Source organism: Lepidochelys olivacea (assembly GCF_965140295.1).
Source record: "Lepidochelys olivacea isolate rLepOli2 genome assembly, chromosome: 11".
Classification (NCBI taxonomy): Eukaryota; Metazoa; Chordata; order Testudines; family Cheloniidae; genus Lepidochelys; species Lepidochelys olivacea.
Window position 1 is genome coordinate 2,877,811 of NC_140421.1, and position 17,219 is coordinate 2,895,029.

At 41.9% G+C, this 17,219-nt stretch overlaps 1 protein-coding gene across 1 annotated transcript in view; it reads right to left on the reverse strand.

Annotated features, from left to right (window-relative positions):
- USP37 (ubiquitin specific peptidase 37) overlaps positions 1-17,140 on the reverse strand; it is a 52,690-nt gene extending 35,550 nt beyond the window's left edge. Inside the window, exons 1-7 of the mRNA XM_084642880.1 lie at positions 16,992-17,140; positions 14,262-14,477; positions 11,550-11,721; positions 10,895-10,995; positions 4,591-4,772; positions 4,139-4,213; positions 3,419-3,516 (exon numbers count right to left, since the gene is read on the reverse strand). Coding sequence (XP_084499006.1) covers positions 3,419-3,516; positions 4,139-4,213; positions 4,591-4,772; positions 10,895-10,995; positions 11,550-11,721; positions 14,262-14,417 — 784 coding nt within the window. The 5' untranslated portion in view covers positions 14,418-14,477; positions 16,992-17,140. The remainder of the gene's footprint in view (positions 1-3,418; positions 3,517-4,138; positions 4,214-4,590; positions 4,773-10,894; positions 10,996-11,549; positions 11,722-14,261; positions 14,478-16,991) is intronic.
- Between the last annotated feature and the right edge of the window lie 79 nt (positions 17,141-17,219).

Here is a 17,219-nt window from a genome sequence, read left to right on the forward strand (position 1 = left end):
GTCTACGCCAGTTATCCCTATCCCAGGCTGCTGTCTCTCAGTGTGTGTACTCCACTTAGGAAGGAACTGTCAATTGCATGCATACAAAATGACTGCCTAAGAAGGAATACGGAGGAAAGGGATCTGGGGGTTATAATGGATCACAAGCTAAATATGAGTCAACTGTGTCACACTGTGGCAAAAAAAAGTTAATAGCATTCTGGGATGTATCAACAGGAGTGTTGTAAGCAAGACACAAGTAGTTATTCTTTCACTGTACTCCACACTGATAAGGCCCCAACTGGAGTAGTGTGTCCAATTCTGGGCACCACATTTCAAGAAAGATATGGACAAATTGTAGAAAGGCCAGAGGAGAGCAACAAAAATGATTAAAGGTCTCGGAAACATGGCCTATGAGGAAAGATTGAAAAGTTGGGTTTGTTTAGTTTGCAGAAGACTTGGGGGGCGGCAGGAGGCATAACAGTTTTCAAGTACATAAAATGTTGTTACAAGGAGGAAGGTGAAAAATTGTTCTCCTTAACCTCTGAGGACAGGACAAAAAGCAATAGGCTCCAATTGCAGCAAGGGAAAAACTTCCCAACTGTCATGGTAGATAGGCACTGAACAAATTGTCTAGTGAGGCTGTGAAATCTCTGTCACCAGAAGTTTTTTTTTTTTTAAGAACAGATTAGACAAACACCTGTCGGGAATGGTCTAGTTATTACTTAGTCATGCCTTGAGCGCAGGTGACTGGATTAGATGACCTACTGAAGTCCATCCAGTCCTACACATCCATGATTCTAAGAAAAGAATTGCATTAGAGTTTGTGTCTGCCACTTAACTATCTTGACTTGCCAGGACTATTTCAAGGTCCTCTCCAGCCCTACATTTCTATGATTTTATTAATCATTTGAATTACCATAAAGCCTTAGAGTCCTAGTCATGGACCAGGAGCCCACTGTGTTAGGTGTTGTAAAGACAGACTAAAAGACAGTTCTTGCCCCCGAAGACCTTCCAGTTTAAGTATAAGACAAGAAACAACAGGTGGATAGCACAAGGAATCAATGAGGTCTGGTCTACACTACCACGGTAAATCAATCTATGCTACGCTACTCCAGTTACGTCAATAATGGTACTGATGTCGACATAACTAGATCCACTTACCACTGTCTTCAGTCTACACTTCAGTCTTACTTCAGTCTACACTGCGCTGCGTCAACGGGAGACGCTCTCCCACTGACCTACCTTATGCTTCTCGGGAAGGTGGACTACAGAAATCAACAGGAGAGCACTCTCCCATCGATTTAGCACATCTTCACCAGACCAGCTAAATCGATACTGCTGCATCAATTACAGCAGTGCCAATTTAGCTCCGTAGTGAAAAGATTCCCTGAGAGAATATTTGTCAAAAAAAATATATCAGTGCTCTTCGTTATTTTTTGAAGTGGGGGCCACTTTGGCAAAAAAAACCTTCAATGTGAGCGCCACGTCAACCCGACACAGATGGTTGAACACTCCAAGTTCTTTGTTGGTTGATATGGTAATATTACTGTTACTGGTAATATTGCTTGGGGTGCAGGAGGAGGTATGGGGGTCTGGCTCTGGGAAAGGGCTCATTGCTAGGGCAAGGGCTTGGGGTGCAGGAGAGAGTATTGCGGGCTGGCTCTGGGGGACTTCAGGTTGGATGGTGGAAGAGCTATTCAGAACCTGTCCATTGAAGAGGCGGCACTTACTTCGGGTGGCCCCCACCCCACGCCACTCCTGGAAGGGACAAACGCACCCCTGCAGCCTTTGGAGGGCACATGGCTCTGCGTGCTGCCCCACTCTGCAGGTACCACCCCCGCAAATCCCACCAGCCACAGTTCCCCGTTCCCGGCCAATGGGAGCTGTGACGGTGGTGCTTGCAGGCAGGAGCAGCACACTGAGACCTCTGCTCACCCACTTTCACCCCGGGGCCGGAGGGGCATGCTGGCCACCTCCGGGAGCAGCGTGGGGCCGGGGTAGGCAGGGAGCCTGCCTTAGCTGCAGCCCCTCTGTGCTGCCAGAGAGCACAATCAACAGGGAGCCGCACTTAGGGTCCATGGGAGCCGCCACTGGCTCATGGGACTTGCAGCGAAGAACACTGAAATGAATACTGGTCCCAGCATACCAGTGCCCGAAACACTGCCAAGTTTTTTGTAGGCATCATGGCAAACAAAAGCTAGGGAAGGATTTGAAGGAGACTAATTAATATGTGCAGCAGATGTTTACGGGTAGCTCCTCCCAAGAATGAGCCATAACGTGGGAGAAAGCACAAAGGCGCTTGTTTGAAAATTCAGCATGTGACCAACGGAGGCTAGTATTAATCAAAGTTGAGAACTCAATAGTGAACGAGAGATGATAGGTAAACTTGGACCTGCAAGCCCAACTTCAGTATAGGGCAAACTGGTTGAAACTATAATAAAGAACAAAATTGTCAGACACATAGATGAACATAATTTCTTGGGGAAAAGTCAGCATGGTTTTTGTAAAGGGAAATCATGCCTCACTAATTTACTAGAATTCTTTGAGTGGGCCAACAAGCATGTGAACAAGGGGGATCATCTTGAATACCGCCTACATCTTGAATACTGCATGCAGATGTAGTCGCCACATCTCAGAAAAAGATATATTGGAATTGGAAAACATTCAGAAAAGTGTAACAAAAATGATTAGGGGTATGGAATGGCTTCTATAAGAGGAGAGATTAATAAGACTGGAACTTTTCAGCTTGGAAAAGAGAACTAACGGGGGATATGATAGAGGTCTATAAAATCACAATTAGTGTGGAGAAAGTAAATAAGAAAGTGTTATTTACTCCTTCTCATAATACAAGAACTAGGGGTCACCAAATGAAATTAATAGGCAGCAGATTTAAAACAAACAAAAGGAAGTATTTTTTCCACACAACACACTGTCAGCCTGTGGAACTCCTTGCCAGAGGATGTTGTGGAGGCTAAGACTGTAACAGGGTTAAAAAAAAACTAGGTAAGTTCACAAAGAACAGGTCCATCAATGGCTATTATCTAGGACGGGCAGGGATTGTGTCCATAGCCTCTGTTTGCCACAAGCGGGCGACAGGGGATGAATCACCAGATGATAGCCTGTTCTGGTCATTCCCTCTGGGGTGCCTGGCATTGGCCACTATCAGAAGACAGGATACTGGGCTAGATAGACCTTTGGTCTGACCCAGTATGGCCGTTCTTACGATAGGTTGTGAAGGGCCTTGAAAGTGAATACAAGTAGCTTACGTTTGATGTAATAGAGGGGGGAGCCAATGGGGGACTTCAAAGAGATGGCTGACATGGTCAAAGCGACAGGCTAGGAAACTATTTTTGCAGCAGCTTTCTTAATGGATATGAGTGGAGCAAGACCACATTTTTTTCTAGGCTAGAGGAAAGGAAATAAAATGCATGTTTACCTGATGTCCTGTTCTCCTCTGTCTGTTTCAGATTCAGCTGTTTCTCTCTGCTACTATTTAAAAACTTCCATGCTGGATCACTTACAGCTTTGTTATTGCTACAGATAAATGGGAGCTGAAGTCAGAGCAGTTATGTGAAGTACAGCTTTTTCCTAGTTAATGTTTACACTTTAAATTTTTTTAGATATTTCATTTTGGCCTTTGTTATAATTAACTATGAATTATGTTGTACACCTCATCAGCAAACAAATTTAGCCAACTAATTCATTAAAAAGGCCTTTTCACTATCATGTCAAACACACAGCCTACATATCTCTGCTGTATTAAATACCACCCCCCTTTGTGCTGTGACCTCTTACAAGTCAAAGCTGAAACCCAGTAAGACAACTTCTGTCAAAACCAGTGCAAATTACCACCAAAAGGCGAATATCCCAGATATTTATTTAGCATCCAACACCATTATAGAAGATGTGTTCGATTAGTGCTAACTTACAAGGCAAACACATTGTCTGCAGATAACATACTAACACAGAATTAACATACCTATATAGTGCTCTCTCTCACTCCCTAGGCCTTAACCCTTTCCAAACATATATTACAGAGTTATTTTGACAAAGATAGATCTGGGTATTCTTTTCAACAAGACTCATATTTAAAGAGTAGGTGGGCACACACAGGAGGAATTTGCATCAGAAACTACAAAAATAAGTAACAACTTACGATGAAGAATCATTCTCTTTGGGATAATCTTCATTCATCTCTGAACCAGAGGGCTGTGTTCTTTTCCTCTTTTCACTAACATAGCACAAGAATAAATCATTTCAAGGAATCATTAATTCAGACAGACAAAGTCAAACCTCTTCCTCCACCATGCATGCCTCATGTGCTCTCTGTATTTCCTGCTAACCTTTCACTATTTTCAAGTTTAAAATCTAAAATACAACAAAGAATTCTGTACACACAGCTCTTTTAGGTTGTTCCCAGAGCCAATGGACCAGCCGTAAGCTGGAAATGTGATTGTTAACACTTTTTTCAAAGCAAACCAAAAAATTATAAAAATGAACCAAAAGGGCGTATACGTACTTGTACGTGCAGTAAATTGTTATTAAGATTACACATTTGTATAGTGCTAAATTTTGATGACAGCATATTGAAGGAACTTTATTTCATACCGGTTTTCCAATAAGCCCGTTCTGTGAGGAGTTGATGAAGTGGGAGACACTGAAATGTTAATCCTGTTGCTAGGTGTTCCACTTCCTGGGGAAGTCTTAACAGATGTTCTACTTGGGCTGCCCAGCACCTTTCGAAATGGATTTTCTTCCTTTCCCTCCACAGTCACTCTTTTGGAAGGAACCTGCAAAATCCAGCAGGGGAAATCCACAATAATCAAAACTGAAAATGACTATTGTTATTCTAAAGTGGCATTTACATGTACCTCCCACAAATGCAGTATATGAAAACAAGGAAATGCAAAAGTTTAAGGACAGTAGAGTTTAATGTTGCACAGATGGAGTAAAGATTGCATATGTGAAAAGTCATTGTAAAAACCACCACATTATGGACATGCATACACGAAGTATCCATGCAAACTTTACCCTTCTTCCCCTCCCACACTGTCAGTGTCACTGATGTTGTTTCTACAGCACACTAATTCTTTCAGATACAGACCATGTCTTAGGTCTTCTGAGATGCACCTACTACACCTTTGGGTGCTATAAAATAAAGTGCAATAATATTAAGACAGCTATTTTTTAAGAACAGTGTCCTGTTGCTGTTGACCAAACAAAAACAAATGTAATGCCATGGAAAGAGGTGGCATAGATGGCTAATTCTAAGTAATACTGATAGGTTTCAGTCTTGAGGACCGAACTAGAGGGATTAACCAGGTTGTATGCAGCATTAGTTTTTATTTTAAGACTCTAAGCAGCACTGAAAATTTGTTTGGAATAATCTTAAAACAACTTCCGTTTCAGGTTGCAATAAAAGGATTGACTTGGTACTTTCACAGAATTGTTATGTAACTGAAAGCCTTTGAATATGGAGTGAAACTTACAGTAAAGTGACTGATCTAGGCACCATGGCAAAGGGTTCTATGTTCTTTGCAAACAACTCTCACCTCAGACCAGATAAACTCACTACACCAAACACATCTTACAGGATATTTATCCATAAAGAGTTACATATAAGGTACAGAAAGCTCATAACATGTCAAGATTCATCATCGTTGTGAGACGTATGTATGGGTAGTATTTAAGGAATAATGTATTTACATTGAAAGTATGCTTTATGGATTTGGAGTAGAAATTAGTCACTATGTCTCAGTGATGGCCCACTTGGGCAGGAGAGAGTTGTTACTCCACCCTGTTTGACTAGTAATGCAACGCAAGGCTCAATTGTTTAGACTTGCACAATACTAAATCTCAGAAGAAGAAACCATCTGGGGCAACAACAAAAAACACACACTCAAAGGTAGCACTTCACAAGACAGGGGTTCACCCTGTCTTTGACCAGAAACAAAATGCTGTTTTCACTATAACAGACAAAGAAGCACGCTGTATCCGTTCACTGAGAAAACCCCCTTGTGGAGCATGGGTGCTTTCAGAAACATTTGGATCCTGGCTCTTGAGAAACTAGGCAGCTCTGCAACAGGCTGTACTCTGGGGGGAATCTACTTTATTAAACAGGAAAGGTAACCATTAATAAGTGCAGATCCGGGGTCATATTTTGTGGATTTTGTTTTGTATTATAACCACCTTTTGTTTCCACCACTCTCTATTTCTAGTTAAATCTTTATTTTTATTGTAAATGCTCATAAGTGCTGTGTGTATACAGGACCAAGGGTTTAAGGTAAAACTGGTAAACTGGGGTACACTGTACCTTTCAGAGCAGAGGATCTGGAATTTCTGTGAGTAGCCAGTGTCAGGGGATGGATATCACAGGGCAACAATTCAAAGTGTACTCCTGGGGCAATTCTGCACCAAAAAATTCAAAACTTGGCACCAAAAAAATTCAAAACTCCGCATATTTTATTTGTCAAAATAATGCAATATAATCACACCAGTTTCAATTGTTTGGGTAATATATTTAAACTACAATACAGAAAAAAAGTCACAACAACTATTCGTCATTTCCTAAACACATGAAAATTAAGTTACAAACATTTGGTAACTAATACCCTGCATTCCAGTAGTAATTCTGGATTTTCATTTAAATTACATTACAGAAGGGAAAAAAAAGGAGAATGTCATTTTAAATTGCTCAGACTTTCACATATGGAAGTCATAGTATTCCTAATCATTGTCCCGCATTTCAGTGCAATCCAGTATTGTCATCTAAATTATAGTACAGAAAACAAAGAGCCTTCAAGTTTTTCTCACTTAGTGATTTCCTTCTGCTAGAAAGGATCAAATTGTACAGTGAAAAATTTCTCTCTGCATCTGCAGAATTTCAGACAGCATTTATGCAACTCAAGGCCGGTTTGGCGATATTTGGAATTCTCGGTCACTGAAAGCCAAAACACTTAGAGGTCTACAAAAATAGGTTGACATTGAATAGCTTCAGGCACAAACTTTTCCCTGTACAATTTTAGCTCCTGTTCAGATACCTCAGAAAAAACAGGTATTATTTGAAAGTATTCACAGCGCTCTGGCAGGATATAAACACGATGAGGATCGAATAACCTACAAGCCTTCAGAGAATTTAGACCTGGTTGTCCAAATGACAAATATTTGTCAAGCTTTTCAGATGCTTCATGGAATGTCTCTTTAAAGAAATCTAGACCAGCAAATCTTTTAACAGGAGATAAGTTTTCTGCCTCCTTAAACTTGAAGAACTCTGAGGTGCTTTCTGAAGGGAGCTCTAGATGTGAACTGAAATATATCTGTAGTATATATCTGTAGTTCTTCCAGAAGGTCAAATGCTTTAATTGTGCAAGGCTTCATGTTCTCAAATGCCAGATTTAAACTGAGAATTTGTTCACAAAATTACGTGCTAGAAAAGTGATCTGTACTTTAGTTGGGTCATTCAGCATTTTCAGAATAGTTTGCACAGAAACTGGGGAGCTGCTATTGCACTCTTCATTAAAGAGCTCTTTGTAGAACTGAAAGTTCTTAGAGTGATACCTGACAGCATGGAACCAGCTGTTCCAGCGTGTTCCACCTGGGCTAGGAGGCATGGATGCTTTGGCATCTGGAGACTCCTCTTGTGGTTTCTGGTTCATGAAACGGAGGTACCTCGCTTTCCTACAACTAGAGTTATAGAACATGTTTTTGAAGCACCTTAAAATGTATCAACCAGCTGAAAAGGCTTTCTAAATGATTCACCAATTAAGTTAACAATATGTGCCAAACAGGTATTATGCACAGAATTTGGAAACCGTGTAGAAAACACAAAATCAAATGACATTTTCATGTAACTAGCATCGTCAGTATCAATTACTACAACATTTGCATAATCAATCTGGTACTCACTTACTGCTTTGAGTACAGCCTGTGAAACAGCTGAGTGATTAACAGCATCTAAAACACCGTATCCACCATAAAAGAGTTAACATGCCCACTGCAATAAGGCTGTAATGGTGCAAACAGTACTTTCAGAACTGATCTTGCCTCATCATCACAATAGTTAACAAAGATAACAGTGATTTTCTTGTCTTTAAGTTTTCCTTTTCTTTGAGGTACACTTCAGGTAAGTACGTCTCAGTCAGTTGTGTCCTACAAGGAACTGAACCACCATTCTGTACCCTGCTGTCAAGAAATTCCCCTCACAAGCGGGTGGTCAGTCTTTGACAGGGGGATGTTGGCACCTCCTAGTGTCGTCACGCATGCTGTACAAATCTGAAAGCAGAAGAAGTTAGATAAGTCTTGAGTGAGCACAAAGATTTACCATCCATGTAACAGCTTTAATCTTAGATTAATACATTTATTCATATATTTAGCTCTGAATTTCTAGATTTTAATTTAGATTTATAGTATAGTAAATGATCACAATAATCATTTACAAAAAAGTCATTTAAAAACAGAGCCGTCTATTGAAGATTTCAAAGAAAGTGGAAAGATCCCATCGCTATGACTGTTCTATGCTACTTATCTTATTTTTCTGCATTATAACATTTTCTTATATTTCCACTCACCTCCACACGTTCTCTCTCTGACGGTGTTTTGTTTTTCAGTGGACTTGTAATGGTCTTCTGATGTTTATTTCTGCCTTCCTCTTCAGCCCATCTTCCTTCAGTTTGTTTTTTTTTGATGCAAAATGAGCCATAATTACAGACCATCTGTCATAACTGAGAACAACACTGCACAATGTGCAAAATAATTTGTTCCCATGCGCATGAAGTTTTGTGGGGAATTCTCAAGCACAAGAAGCTGGTGTAGCTGTTTTTGATGCGTGATATGAAGGCTGTTCACATTGTGCAAAAGAACGAATATCCCTTTGCCCTTTGACAGGTTTCAGAGTAACAGCCGTGTTAGTCCGTATTCGCAAAAAGAAGAGGAGTACTTGTGGCACCTTAGAGACTAACCAATTTATTTGAGCATAAGCTTTCGTGAGCTACAGCTCACTTCATCGGATGCGTACTGTGGAAAGTGTAGAAGATCTTTTTATATACACACAAAGCATGGTAAGCAGGAAAGTGGGGTGGGAGGAGGTATTTTTTCATGCTTTGTGTGTATATAAAAAGATCTTCTACACTTTCCACAGTACGCATCCTATAAAGTGAGCTGTAGCTCACGAAAGCTCATGCTCAGATAAATTGGTTAGTCTCTAAGGTGCCACAAGTACTCCTCTTCCCTTTGCCCTTTGGTAACTTCATCTGGGCCTAGCAGGGTACTTTGGGAAGTGTTTAGTTCTGATTGTCCTGACATTTTATTGACTGCTTGGTAAATGTTTTATTTGCCCTCAAAGTCTTTTTTTTTTTAAATGGATAGAGTAAAATAAAATAAAAAAATAAAAAAAAAAGTGAGAAGGCACACAGATCTTCCTAGCTGAGGATTCCCTTACTGTCATTTACAATAAGACTCCTTTACACCACTCTGGTAATGTAGCGGCCTTAAAACTTTCACAGATTCCTGGGGAAATTGACAGAGAATGGGAACTGTTTACTAACAATAGGAACATTAACAATGTTACTACCAGGCAGGCTGCTACATTTCTGCCTTAGAGAATGAGAACGATTAACCATCAACAGCAACTTTAACAACATTACTACACAGTCAGGCTGCTACATTTGTGCCTGAGAGAATGAGATCAATTAAGTAGCAGGCAGGCTGCTACATTTCTGCCTCTAGCCTGCCTCATGCATAATAAAAAGCTGTACCCTTCCATGCCAGCGAGCTGCAGTAGCAAGCAAGAGGAACAGAGTCTCTCTTTCTCTCGCTTGTTGGCATGCACGTAAGCCCAGCCCTGCACCCCCAAGACAATGCTCAATCATGCAGGCACACATGCCCAGTCCCCCTCCCCCATCTCTGAGGCTGCTCTAGGCACACTGGAACAGATACACTGCCTGGACTTCCAGGGACGAGGCGCATGTCCCCTGGCAGATTTATTTTTTGTTTTTCTGTGCAGGGGGGCACAAGAAAATGCGGGCCATATGAATTCTGTACCTCCACAGGGGGCAGAATTCTGTCAGGAGTAAAAGGGACTCAGGGATGGGTTGCAGCTACTGTTAAACTGAAAGTTAGAGCTGGCATAGCCTAGAAGAGTGCTTGAATGGCTGAAAGGCTGGTGGTGTCAGGAAGCTGACACCCCGCTACAACAAGACTCTCCTTCAGTGAAGACTGGGGGTAGAGCAAGGTGACTTGCAGTCCTGGGTATCCCAAGAACCGTCACAGCAACAAGCAAAGGAGTCAACAAAAAGCGACCTCAAGAAAGGTGGGTTTCAGTAAAGTAGGTCTGACGATTTTGCCTGAAAGGCTGAAGAGAATCTCACGAAAGATTAAAATCAGACTAATCTGATACCAAAAACTGTTTAACAGATGTTTACTATGCAAAATGTCACTTTCAGCCAAATCTGCCAATTACCGTATACATGAGCTTTGCATTTTTATTTCATCTATCATACCCAACTTCTGTGCAGTGTTTCAGCATAAAAAACTTAAAGCAACGTTCAGAACTACGCTGGGTGCAGACCCTTAAGTATATGTTTTCCTCCTTTACTACACTTTTCCAGCAGACTGACTTGCCTATCCAACAAGGAGTAAATGCACCCTTCCAGAACCAGTCAATGATGTTCCTGGATCATACAGAAGACTGGAACACACTTTTCCCACTACCCTACCAAGTGGTCAACTAATGGTGTGTCTCTCTCTCTCTCCAAGCCTGTCCTGATTCAAAAGGCTTGGGACACAAACTGGAATCACCTATTGTGCTACTACAATATGCAACATACACACAAAATGAGGGGGGAAGAGAGGAAGTGATTAAAAGGAACTGGGGGAAGAGCAAAGATCTGATGTGTAAACAAACTGTTTAACAAACCTGGTTTTCAATATATGGAAATTGCCTGTTAGCTTCCTTCTGGGTCGTCCTGCTGCCCAGAACACCTCCAAAGCTGCCAGATCCCTGAGACGGTTTCACAGCTGACAACAAATGCACATGCCATTTAGTTTACTTGTAGTTTTATATATTCTTGCTTTCTTTGTCAGAAATCATTTAAGGCTAGATTTTCAAAACATTCACCAGATGTATGTGTAAAAACCAGAATCTATATCTGGCAGACAATACAACATCAGGAGTGCATATGTTTAAAAAGCAAAAGTTTACACATTTTCCTCCTACAGTCTGTGTACTTAATGTGCAACAAACCCAAGTGTTCAAAGAAAGGAGAAGGAACTGTGCATGTCTTTGAACATGGTAAATGATTGGTAACCATTTTTCAAATACCAACTCACTTATACATTAAATACTATGCATGCCAACATTGCAGGGAAGTTACATAAACGTTAAAATAAAATTGGGTTCAATGGCCCAAAGAAAAGTATTCAAACAAAAGCAATGCAAAGGAACAAACAGCTTTAAAAAAAGGGAAGATGGTCAAAGATGGACAAAATGGTCAAAGGTGAACTGAAACTAATTCAAAATCTTATCTTTATCCAACCTGCTATTAACACAATTTGCATTGTTTTGCGCTTACCAGTATGAACCCGGTCATGGAGGACTGCATCCAGATACATCCTCATTTCATTTGCGTCCTTAGATGGTACCTTATCAATCGTCAGGAAGCTGGCATCCTTTAGGGTTAGCATCAGGCAACACAATTTTCCACCATTTGGTCGTAGGACCACAGTTTTAATGTTATGGCTTAGCTGGAAAGAAAGTAAAGGTATAACGTAGATCACTGTAAGAAATTAAATTATTTAAGTACTTCCACAATAAAAGAAAAAAAAAAACTCCAAAACCAGTTATGTTGGCCAAGAGTTATAAAGAAAGAAAATGTACTTAAATACAAGTATTTCCCCCTCCTCCATACTGAGTCATCACTAAACCTTAAGTTAATATGGTTAATGAATTTTTAAAATGCCACTCAGAAAAGGCAACACTATCACTGACAAGCCCCTATTTTCAAGTGTTTACAACATTCAGAAACTTTCTTCACTGGATTCAAATTTCTTGATTCTCTCAATCCTAAATGAATGAGAGGTCAGTAAAATTTCATTTAGCTGCCAGAGATATCAAAATTAAAGAAACTTTTAATCAATTTAGCATTTTTTTTCAGATTTTTATCTGTTGTTCAATAACTCAAGACTTTTGAGGGCTAAACTATATGAAAGTTTCTAAAAGGTAAAAATTCTTGACAAGTTGGAAAAAAACTGGCTTGGTAATCAGTAAGTATCAAAAGACTGCTGAATATTCAGTACACATTTAACTTGGTTTCTTTTTTTTTTTTAATAGAGTAAAAAATTTACTAGTGCAACAAATACAACGTTAACATAAAAAAAAGTTGCCCTCCCTAATTAATCTACATATTCCTTCTCACTTTCTGCTAGGTTGGCTACGAGAAATCACCTGACCAATGATACTTTTTTTGGTTGCGCGTACCTTGAGGAAAACTTTTTTAAACAGATGAATAAACAGAGTTCTTGGCATCTTCAGGAACCAAGTTACACATCACTGTAACATTTCTAGTGTGGACATAATCCACTTCAGTCAGTGATTAGTTTTTCATTTGGTGAAGCTACCCTTCCACCATCTTTTATGCCCAATCCTTGCTTTTTTAATTAACTGAAAACTTTCAGTACAGCAAGAATTCAAGTGGGGCCTTCAAATCTTCCACTCTCTCCTAAAACAAGCACACCAGAAAAGACTCTCAATCTTGTCACCATCCAAGGTCAAACCTCCTGTTGCAACTTAAAAAGCTCTGAAGACATAACAGTATTCATCATCCTCCATTCTCTCCAGCCACCAGTTGTGTCTTGTTTAAACTAGATTATAAAGTCTCTTGGACAAAGAGACTATATATGTCTGTATATAGAATCTAGCACGATGGGGCCCCAACCCGGCTGAGGCCTCTAGGAACCACTAACAATCATTTTTTACAAGTATGAAGAGCTGCTAGCTTCCAGAGAGAGAAAGATTTAATTCAATTTGCCTCTATAACAGGACAATAGGGTCTCCCAAACCTGCAGATGAAGAGGTTTCTGATTAATCTGAACTTGAAGACAGAAAAAGGGACTTTTAAAATTTCTCCCAGTGTTTCCTATTACAGGAACTGTTGTTTCAATACATGAATATCACCAAATTGCTGAGAATTAAGTTCACACACTTTGTTTATCAACTTACAGTTGGCATGATCCCTATTTTTCTACCAATATGCTCATTAAAACCTTTGGTAGCACATGATACTAGATTTACTCATCTCACCAATCCAAACAAATTCCCTGCCAATAATACACAACTTTGCTCTTCCGTTCCTAATGTAGATTCAGCAGGTACCTTCTGGACCATTAAATCCATCCTATCCACTGAAGGGAACCCTCCCCAGGACTCCTCAGGTAAGAAGGCAGACAGTCCTTAGGGATATTAAATATACAGTAGCACTTAGACGAAGAATCACCCAAGCTAATCTTTTTCTTACATAGAAAACATAGGACTTGCCATACTGGCTCCAACCCAACTTTTATGCTTTTATACTTTGTCTTTTTTAGATTGTAAGCTCTTCAGGGCAAGCACTGTATCTTCATGTGTGTCTGGACATGGTGTTTGGGGCACCCACTGCAATTTAAAAAATAATTAGGAGGAATGGGATGTAAATAAGAGAAGGAGAATTTAGGCTGAACGTATGAGACTTCCTGACAGCGAGATCTATCAAGTCTCCCAAGGGAAGTGGTGGAAGTCAGGTTTCTTGGCACATTTAAAATCTAGACTGGACAGCACTGTAGTCCATGTACAACAGTGAAGAGTCTTGCACCTGGACTAAGGGTATGTCTACACTGGGAATTTTCAGCAGTTCAACTGGAAAAAGTGCTAGTGCAGACAAGGTGTAGGTGACCTAATAGGTCTTCACATACGTGCTCTGGAAGTTTATCAAATAAGCAAAAAGAGTTTCAAAAAGATAATTAAAAAGCAAGATACTATATAGTTTGGTCATTTTCTTTCATGTCTTAAGCTTTTTCATTTCTTCCCAGTTAACGGTTTGCTCACTCCGGCCTTGGCATTCCACCCAACAATACACCTGAATAATTTAAAGTATGGTTATACAAAAGGATTAGTATTCTGGAAATGAAAACCAAGGAAGAGTCACAGGGGGAAGTTTGTGTGATACTTAGTAGTCTTGGAGATGACAGCTGTTCACAAAAGCGAACAATCCATGCATTGCTCATACAAAACACCTTGATATTTGGAGTACCTGAAATGTCTTTGGAATTCCTCCAACATTGTAGTGAACCACTAGACTCACTTTGTTGTCCTTCTCCACAATTTCAAAGCTTCCTTCTTTCCATTTTGTAATCCCAGTTTGTATGCTACGCATCCGGACAGGTCCATGCACCTTCAGTGGAGCCATTTTTTTTTTCCCAAATAAATAACTTATAACAGATTAACTAAATTTACTTCACCTTGAAACCTGTTAAAAATAAGAAAATTAAAATTGGTAACTGGCAAATATATCTGCGTAAAGTGTAAAAATAAGGAATAGCGTATTTTGCAGGAGTTTAGTGAAAAAATAGAATACGTTAAACAAAACATAGATAAAGAAATCTTCCACAATTTGGACAGCATTACTTTAACCCACTGGCCCCGAACTTTTAAGGGTCATGACCCCCTTACCCCGTCTATGCTCCCCCTCCACCAGGCTGGGGGTGAGGCGGGGGGAAGAGAAATGTGGACAAGGGTAAGGGGGCTGAGGCTGGGGCCACAGATGAGCACTGGGCCAGGAGCAGAGGTGGGTGGATCTCCCTCCCGGTTGGTCAGCCATGGGGTGTGTCCCACAGTTTGGAGAGCTCTGCTTTAACCCCTAAATGTTTAATGTTGGGTGAGACACCAAAAGATCTTGCAAATCTAATAATGTGGTTTCCACAGAGTTTCCAAAACAAATCCACCTTTAGCTAAGACCAAGCAGGGAATGATGATGGGTAGGGGAGAAAAAACAACACTTTTTTTTTTTTTTTTTTTTAGGAAACCACTTTTTTCCAAAATTAGACAATGAAACATCTAATGAGAAATCTGCTTTTAGTAACAAAATTTATTCTTTGTATTTTACATGCTTGAATCACTGTCACCTCAAACTCACACATTTCTCTGTCTCAGCCACCTGTTGCATCTTGTCATTGGTCCAGATTGCAAACTTTTGAGTATAGATTGTATTTTTACATTGGTACAGCACTTAGTACAATGAGACTCCAACTTGACTGAGGCTTCTAAGCAATACTAATACAAATTACTAAAACAACATGACAAATTATTCTGTAAATACTTCATGTTTTGATAGGCATTGTCTGATCAAAGCTTCTGTCTTTCCTTGGTTTTTAATAATAGGAACACACACATAACCACCCTTTTCTATTTAACTTTTGACTAAACACTATTCTTAATTACAACCTACACACACACAAGGTACAGTAACTAAATAGCAGGGTCAAATCAGTTCAAGTTTGAACAACACAGTTTTAAGGGAGTTTCTTTAAAGACAATGAGGGTGTTTCCCGCAGGTTAATCAGCAGCAATATGTATAGCAGAGTGCCTTACTGAACCTGCCCTTTCATCACTAACTCTGACACAAATTCCATGAAAGGCGATGCAGTTTATCCAAAAACACAAGACTAAGAAGTTGCATTCCATCACCATTCCCTAGTGTAGACTTTCTCTCTCTCCATTTCTGCTCTGCTAGTGAAAGTAATGGTGGGAGACGCCAATACACACAAGATACAGGTGTCAGCTAGATCTGCTCTCAGCAAGGTTATACACGTTAGTCAAAACCAGTGCTTCCTTCATTAATGGCACCTGTAGAGCTGCACTGCAGGGAAAAATTAAGCAAAAGTCTAGCGTAAACATATCTATAGACCAGACTGCTGTCAATGGCTAAAGCTAAGTACTTAAGTATTTTGCCACTTTTTATTGCAGCTTATTCTCTCCACTCCCCTTTAGTTTTCTCCCAACAATGTAGACAGGCCAATTGGACGGAAGACCGCAATCTACAGACTCACACCTCCTCAGACATTCAAACAGAGAAACATTTTCTGACCATGACATTGCCCCCGACCGCATTTTTGATGGTGAAAGAACTAGGGAATCAGAGGCACACTTTCTTTTCCAAATATCAGAGGGGGAGCCGTGTTAGTCTGTATCCACAAAAACAACGAGGAGTCTGGTGGCACCTTAAAGACTGACTAATTTATTCGGGCGTTAGCTTTCGGGGGGGTAAAAAAAATCCACTTGCTCCGGTGCATGAAGAAGTGGGTTTCACACCCACAAAAGCTTAGGCCCAAATAAATGTGTTAGTCTTTAAGGTGCCACCGGACTCCTCCTTGTTTTTCTTTCCCAAAGAGCAATTCGATATCGATAGGCCCCAGGAAGACAGGCCCTGACCTTCTTCATCATCAGGCCTCTGTCCAGCCCCAGGACTGCGGTGCTGAGGTCAGCGGGGGTCGCTAGACCTGCCAGCCCTTCCCCACACGTCCCCCTAGGTTGGGGGATCCAGAGGAAACCAAGGCCTGGAGCGCGGGGGGGGGGGCGGGGGGGCTCACACTAGCTGTTGGGCAAGGGCAGGGCCCCCCCCGGAGCGTCCCAAACGCCACAGGCCGGGCTCAGGGGCCGCCTAGGGGGGTGGGGGGCACTGCGCGGAGGGGAGGGGCTGAGGGCAGCCCGAAGAGGGAGCACCAGGCCGGGGGGAAGAAGGGGGGGGGTCGGGGAGGGCCGCGCTCCCTGTGTGCCGTGGGGGGGGGGGCGCCTAACGCGCAGGGCTAGAGAGCGACCCCGGGGCTGCCCGTGGGCGGCCGGGCGGGCCGGGGTCCCCGGGGGGGGGCCGCAGCGCCGGGGGGAGCCGGGCTCCCCTTGTCTGCGTGTGTGTGTGTGTGTGTGGGGGGGGTTATGGCCCCTCCCCGGCCGCCCCCGCGGCTTCCCCTCCCCCCTGCCCCGCTACCTGCCGCTCGGCGTCTCCCGAAGCCCCGCTCGCTCCTCAGGGAGACCGGGGGGCGGGGGAGGCAGATGGCGGGAAGCGGGCAGCAGCGCGAGACTCCCCGCGCGCGGCGCGACACGCACGCCCGCCCGCCCGGCGCGGGCACGTCACCACGCCGCGGAGCACGCGCGCAGGCGCCGGCTGGCCCCCGCGTCCCCGGACAGGGAGCGCTCCCTGCCCCACAATTCACCG